Source organism: Mesitornis unicolor, unplaced genomic scaffold, assembly GCF_000695765.1.
Source record: "Mesitornis unicolor isolate BGI_N332 unplaced genomic scaffold, ASM69576v1 scaffold35867, whole genome shotgun sequence".
Lineage (NCBI taxonomy): Eukaryota > Metazoa > Chordata > Aves > Mesitornithiformes > Mesitornithidae > Mesitornis > Mesitornis unicolor.
This window is the reverse complement of record NW_010196594.1, coordinates 3581-10710: the sequence shown is the minus strand read 5'-3', so window position 1 is coordinate 10710 and position 7130 is coordinate 3581. Positions and strand designations below refer to the sequence as shown.

At 57.6% G+C, this 7130-nt stretch overlaps 1 protein-coding gene across 1 annotated transcript; it reads left to right on the top strand.

The window, feature by feature from the left end:
* Positions 1-4: 4 nt before the first annotated feature.
* Positions 5-6787, top strand: SMYD5 (SMYD family member 5; the record flags this gene model as incomplete). Its single annotated transcript, XM_010188532.1, has 13 exons — positions 5-43; positions 242-350; positions 997-1136; positions 1344-1465; positions 2117-2186; positions 2413-2517; positions 2913-2975; positions 3164-3234; positions 3523-3629; positions 4102-4158; positions 4780-4874; positions 5073-5143; positions 6649-6787. Coding segments are annotated over 13 exons (1188 nt in total), but the record flags the coding sequence as incomplete, so codon positions are not given.
* Positions 6788-7130: the final 343 nt, after the last annotated feature.

The following is a 7130-nucleotide window of genomic DNA, read 5'->3' as shown; positions in this document are numbered from 1 at the left end:
GGCCGGGGCTGCGGCGGAGGCGCGGTTCATCAGCAGCGCCAAGGTGAGCCCGGTGATCCCGGCCGGTCCCCTTCCTGCGGGTGTCCCTTCCTTCCCTCACGCTGCGGCAGAGCCAATTTTGGGGGCAAAAAGGGGTAAAAACCCGGCAGCCTCCCCTCAGGCGGGGCGGGGCTGGGGATACCCCACAGCCTCCCGGGTGGGCTTCGGGTGCATCCGCTGACCCACGGCTCTCCCTCCGCAGGGAAAGGGCTTGTTCGCCACCAAGAACATCCGCAAAGGGGAGACCGTCTTCGTGGAGAGGCCAGTGGTGTCGTCCCAGTTCCTTTGGAACGCTCTGTACAACTACCGAGGTGAGTGGTGGTGGCATGAGGTGAGCGGTGGTCACCTCCCCGCTGAGGTGACCATGGGGTCCCCAAGGAGGTGCCTGGTTACCAAGGAATGGGTTTGGGTTTATCTTAGCACTGCCCTGCTGCCATTTTTGCCTATGTGCTAAACAAAGTATTAACAAGTTGGAAATGTTGGGGTTGCTTGAGGGATGGGGACTTCCATCAACGCTGGAGGAAGGCACCAAGTGCCACCATCGGACACCCTTAATGTGGGAACCCCGACTTTTTAGTAGCGTGGGGGCTGATCCCAATCACACCACCGCAGAGTGCAGCCCACAGAGGTGCTGAAACAAAAAGTGAGGATTGTAAGAGCAGGATTTTAAACTTTTTTATGCTACCTGCACCCTGCTGTCTGCTGAGATCAACAGCATGGGGATGCTTGCCATTATATGGCCCTTAAACACTTCCCAGCGTTACAGGGCAGTAGATGAGGGCTGGGGTGTTTAAATTGCATCAGAAATGGTCTTTCTTATGGAGGAAGTGGTAAGAGGCTGGTGCTTCCAGCTTGGAGGTGGTGTTGGTACCAGTTGTGCTGCCTCGTCCCAGGCTCTTGCCTGTTTTTGAAGGCTGTGTTCTCACTGTGGTGTCTGTCCATCGTGTCTCCCCGCAGCCTGTGATCACTGCCTGCGGGCTTTGGAGACGGCGGAGGAGAACGCCCAGCGGCTGCTGGGGAAGAGCTCCCTGGTGCTGCCTCACCCGGAGCAGTGCAGCATCCGGAAAGACCTGCACCAGCAGTGTCCCCGCTGCCAGGTACGGGGCTGCCGGGATGGACCCTGGTCTCGTTGGGGTCCCCAGTTCCTTTACAGCATCTCGCCAGGCGCTTGTGCTGCCTTTACCTTCTGTATCATTATGGTTAAAGAGCTGGGGCTCAGATGGCCAGGGAAGGGGCACAGCTGGGCCTAGGACCCCCTTTTCCTGCTGCCATAGCCAATGCCAGGCGCTGTCCCCTCACTCTAGGTGACGTACTGCAGCGCTGAATGCAGGCAGGCCGCTTTGGAGCAGTACCACCAGGTCCTCTGCCTTGGCCCGTCCCGTGACGACCCCACACACCCCCTCAACAAGCTGCAGGAGGCATGGAGGTAGGGGACCGTCCTGCCTGTTGCTCCACAGGCAGAGGAGATGGCTCACTTGGGCTGGGTGACACTGCCTGGCACCAGGGCTGAGGACCATCCTTGCTTTGCATCCCTGCATGGGGTGGCTGGAGGGTGGTGGTGGCTGTGGGACACTGCCCAGCTCTACCTGCTGGGTCTCATTTTTCTCCCAGTAAAGACTTAAGAAGCGCTGAGCTGTGCATCCCTCCCTCCTGCAGTTTTGTAGTGCTCCTGCAGCTCTCCAGCCTCTGGGAGATCCTCCTCGTAGCACCCCTGCGGGGACATAAATTGCTGTCCCTGCTTGCTGATGACAGAATGGGCACAGAGGGGAGAGGCGGCATCCCTGACCTGAAGCTTGCCACAAAACCCAGCTCTCGCTGCAGCCCTGGGCTTTGTGTGGGACCCAGGCTCTAGTTTAGGATGGTGGGGGGTGATTTGTATGCTCAGAGCAGGCAAGTGGGTGCAGGTTTCTTGCCCTGAGTGGCACTGAGTCCCCACGCAGCGATTCTGCTCTGGTTGCTTCAGTGTGATGGATGAGCGCAGGCCTGATCGCATCAATGACAGCTGCTTCTGCCTCCCTTCAGCTTTTTATGTCCATCCCAGCACTGCTCATCCTTCTTCTTCCTTCTCATCCCCCAGAAATATGCATTACCCACCAGAGACTTCCAGCATCATGCTGATGGCCCGCATGGTCGCCACCGTCAAACAGGTACGGCTGCAGTGTGGTTTCCTCATCCCTTTGTGGCTGTTACTCCCCAAAACTGATCTCTTCTCCGGTGACTGACAACCAACCACCACCATACTGCTGCTTCTGGTGCTTCTTGGTAGCAAGATGGGTACCTCTGAGCTCAGCAGGGCTTGTCCTCTCCTCCTTTTCTCCTGGCTGGGATGGAAAGCGGTGTTGGTGCAATGCCTTTGCTTGATTCCTTTGTCAGGCTAAAGACAAGGAGTGGTGGATCAAGGCCTTCTCCCAGTTCTGCAGTAAGACAGCAAACGAAGAAGAGGAGATCGTGCACAAGCTGCTGGGGGACAAATTTAAGGTAAGAGCAGCGCTTGGATGTGTTGAATCCCTGAGCCTGCCCTCTCTCTGCCTGTGTCTGTGAGCCCATGGGTGCAGAGGCCCTGATACGACTGGGATGGGAGCCACTGGAAAGCCCAGGCTCAAATTGGGGGGCACAAAGGGTTGCTTAGAGGGTTTTGGGCTTGTGATGCTTCACTGGGACACGCTACTGGTTCCTGTGGTGGAGATGTTTCTGCTGTGGGATGGCACAGGGTGATATTTGGCTGCTTTTGCTGCTAAAATGAGTGGCTTTCGCCTCTCTGAGAGCAGCAGCTTCAGCCTCGCAGGGAGCCTGACTGCTGAGCCTTGTCTGTGAGGCTGGGTCTGACTCCGTGGTGTCTCCCCACCCTGATGGTGTTGCCATGTCCTGCCCAGGGCCAGCTGGAGCTGCTGCGGTTGCTCTTCACCGAAGCCCTTTACGATGAACGTCTCAGCAGGGTGAGTTCAAGCCCCTCTCAACTGTGGTGGGACCCCCCTCTTGATGCCACATCCCCTGGGTCTTGTCTACCCTGAAGGCCAGGGCTTCCCCTGGGACTCTGCCCCTTCCTTGCTTCCCCCAAAGCTCCCTGTGGTGCTTGCAGAGTGGGTGGCCAGGGCTCAGCTGCTTTCTCATCTCCCTCCTGCAGTGGTTCACTCCTGAAGGCTTCCGATCCCTCTTTGCCCTCGTTGGGACCAATGGCCAAGGCATAGGAACAAGGTAACAGGGCTTTTTGGGCGCTCCTGGCAGGGCAGCAGAGCCGTGGCGTGGAGGGGATGTGCAGTAAATCCACGCTGGTCTGGGTAAAGGCTGGGTTCAAAGATGGGGATGGGGAGGCAAACTTAAAAACATCCTTTCATCTTGGTTGTGTCCAACCCTTTGGTGTCCCTCTGCCAGTCCTTGGCCACTTGGAGCCACCAAATTTAACCCTTAGATGCCCTCTGCGAGGTCCCATCATGTCCTGACAGTGCTGTGGGGCTGTAACAGTGTCCCTCTGCTTCCCGACAGCTCGCTGAGCCAGTGGGTGCACGCTTGTGATGCTCTGGACCTCCCCATGCTGCAGCGAGAGGAGCTGGACGCCTTCATCGACCAGCTCTACAAGGACATCGAGAAGGGTGAGGCTTCGATGGGACGGGCAGCGTTTGCAGGAGCTCGCTGAGTTTCTGCTGCTGGGATGTGGGGAGTGGGAGAGGTTCCCACTGGGGACTGGGAGATCCCACGTGAGTTTTCGGCTCACTCCATGGATAGGGTAAACCCAGATTTGTGGGCAGCACGATCACAGCAAGTTGGGGTGTCTGGAGAGCTGATCTGGAGGATCCTGTGCAGAAAAGTCCCATTCAGAGACCCATTTATTGCATTTTTGGGGCTGATGCAGCTGTGTGAGTGCAGGGCCAGACCGGGGAGCGTCTGCTTGAACTGGGGGTGCAAATATTCACGTCCTCCCCACTGGGGAGGGAAATCACCCCCCAACACCCGCCCCCCAGAGCAATGCTGGTGGATTTCCCGTCGTGTTGATGCCGAGTTTCTTGTGTGGAAGAGCCAGAAAGGCTCATGCAAAACTCTTAAATCCCCTCTCTGTGCTTGCAGAGTCAGGAGAGTTCCTCAACTGTGAGGGATCTGGTCTCTACGTGCTCCAGAGCTGCTGTAAGTGACACAAGGGCTGGGAGGAAAACTGGTGGTGAGGAGGGGGTGTCCTGCCTCACCTGTTCTTCAGAGCTTTTGAGGAAAGGAGTGTGTGCTTCCCATCCCTGGGATGGGGATGGGGATGGGATGTGGTGGGTGCTGCCCTGGGGCCTGGCTGCTCTCTCGGGGTCTCCTGGCTATGAACTGCTCAGTGCTGGTTTGAATGGACCTGGATGTGATGCAGTCTCTGAGATGCAGTTAGCAAAGAGACCATCTCCATCCTCGTCTGAGCAAAACAGAGCTCAACAAACTGTTAATGGAGGGAGCTTTTCTTGGCTGGCCCATGGGGACGTGGATTTCCCAGCACCTGGAGCTTCCTTCTTAAGTGCTGATGGTGGAGTAGCAACAGGCAGGGCCTGGGGTCTGGTTGCTGGGAGAACTGGGAAGCAGGGAAAAAGCACTGCCCTCTGTGTCCTTTCCTTAGCACCTGGAGGCAGGGGATGGTGCTGAGCATCCCTGGGGTTGATCCAGGACTGCTCGCTCTCTCCGAGTTGTTTTTGTGGGTAGTGGGGTCCCCAACCCTGCCTCTGCCTTCCCCTTCCTCTGGAGACTGCTCATGGCTGCATTCCGACTTCCCCACAGGTAACCACAGCTGCATCCCCAATGCCGAGACATCCTTCCCCGAAAACAACTTCCTCCTGCATCTGACGGCTCTGGAGGACATTGAAGCAGGAGAGGTGAGACAGCGGGGCCCGGATCAACCCGGAGTGGCGTCGTCCCTGTGTCCCCTACTTCCCCCCCCAGAGGAATTCACACCTCATCCCACTTAGGGGCTGCCAGACCCCGTGTTTGTCCAAGAGGGATGGGTACAAATTGGGCTGCTTTGGGTTTTTGGGAAGTGATGCTCAGCCCGATGTGTTTCTCTCTGCCCGCAGGAGATCTGCATCAGTTACTTGGACTGCTGTCAGCGGGAGCGGAGCAGACACAGCCGCAACAAGATACTCAGGTAGGGGCTGCTTGGAGGAACCCCCGCGGGGGGACACAGGCTGGAGCTCGCTGCTCGCTCTTTTCAGGGGCTGTAGCCCCAAGGACTGAGGATTTGGGCCCCCCGCTCTTGCTCTGCTCTGCAGTTGGCTTCTTGCTGTCCTCACCCACCTTCCTCCTCCTCCGCCCTTCAAGAGTTGAGGTTCACAGAATCCCAGAATCCCAGACCGTTAGGGATTGGAAGGGACCTCCAAAGCTCATCCAGTCCAATCCCCTGCCGGAGCAGGACATGAGGTCACACAGGAAGGCATCCAGGCGGGTTTTGAATGTCTGCAGAGAAGGAGACTCCACAACCTCTCTGGGCAGCCTGGGCCAGTGCTCTGTCACCCTCACTGAGAAGAAGTTTCTTCTCCAATTGAAGTGGAACCTCCTGTGTTCCAGCTTGTGTCCGTTACCCCTTGTCCTGTCATTGTTTGTCACCGAGAAGAGCCTGGCTCCATCCTCGTGACACTCACCCTTTCAATATTTCTAACCATGAATGAGGTCTCCCCTCAGTCTCCTCTTCTGCAAACTAAAGAGCCCCAGCTCCCTCAGCCGCTCCTCAGAAGGGAGATGCTCCACTCCCTTGATCATCTTTGTAGCCCTACGCTGGACTCTCTCCAGCAGTTCCCTGTCCTTCTTGAACTGAGGGGCCCTTCTTGAACTGAGGGTTCCTGCTCATGGTCCCCGTCCCCATGTCCCATCACCCCTGCAGGGCTGAGAAATCCTCTTCCTCCACCCCAGCTGAGCCCAGCGCGATCGAACCCCCAGACTCCTCTGAGTTTAACGTATTTGTCCCCTTCCCCTGCCCAGTAGCCCTGGTGGGGTTGTACTTGTCTCAGTGTCATCATTCCTCCTCCTCCTCCTTCTCCTTCTCCTCGCTTCTCCTTCTCCTTCTCCTCGCTTCTCCTTCTCCTTCTCCTCGCTTCTCCTTCTCCTTCTCCTCGCTTCTCCTTCTCCTTCTCCTCGCTTCTCCTTCTCCTTCTCCTCGCTTCTCCTTCTCCTTCCCCTCGCTTCTCCTTCTCCTTCTCCTCGCTTCTCCTTCTCCTTCTCCTCGCTTCTCCTTCTCCTTCTCCTCGCTTCTCCTTCTCCTTCTCCTCGCTTCTCCTTCTCCTTCTCCTCGCTTCTCCTTCTCCTTCTCCTCGCTTCTCCTTCTCCTTCTCCTCGCTTCTCCTTCTCCTTCTCCTCGCTTCTCCTTCTCCTTCTCCTCGCTTCTCCTTCTCCTTCTCCTCGCTCCTCGCTTCTCCTCCTCTTTCTCCTTCTCCTCGCTTCTCCTCCTCTTTCTCCTTCTCCTCGCTTCTCCTCCTCTTTCTCCTTCTCCTCGCTTCTCCTCCTCTTTCTCCTTCTCCTCGCTTCTCCTCCTCTTTCTCCTTCTCCTCGCTTCTCCTCCTCTTTCTCCTTCTCCTCGCTTCTCCTCCTCTTTCTCCTTCTCCTCGCTTCTCCTCCTCGTTTCTCCTTGTTTCTCCTTCTCCTCTTTCCTTTTTCCAGGGAGAACTACTTGTTCACCTGCTCGTGTCCCAAGTGCCTAGCGCAAGCCGACGACGCCGACGTGACGTCAGATGAAGAGGAGGAGGGCGAAGGGGAGACGGACGACGCGGAGCTGGAGGACGAGATGACCGACGTTTGATCCTGGCAGGAGGAGCGGGAAGGGACGAGGGGAGTTCTCCGAGAGGCGGCAGCTTTACTTTTAGAGACGGGGTTGTGTCGTGGGGTCGGGTGGGAGCCACGCGCCGGCGACCAGAGGTCGGGAGCTGGAGGCAGGCCCTGCTCCCGCCTGTCCTTGTTGTGCGCTGTGTGTGTGTGTTGGGCTGTCCCCGTCCTCCCTGTCCCCATTCTCCCTATTCTCCCTGTCCCTGCCGTGTCCCAGGCTGGCTGGCGCTTGCCGGGGAGGCTGGAGGAGAGCAAGGGTAGGGGACATCGTGGTGGTCACCCCGTGAGGCTGCTCCGCCGCGTCCGTGCCGGCCGTGGGC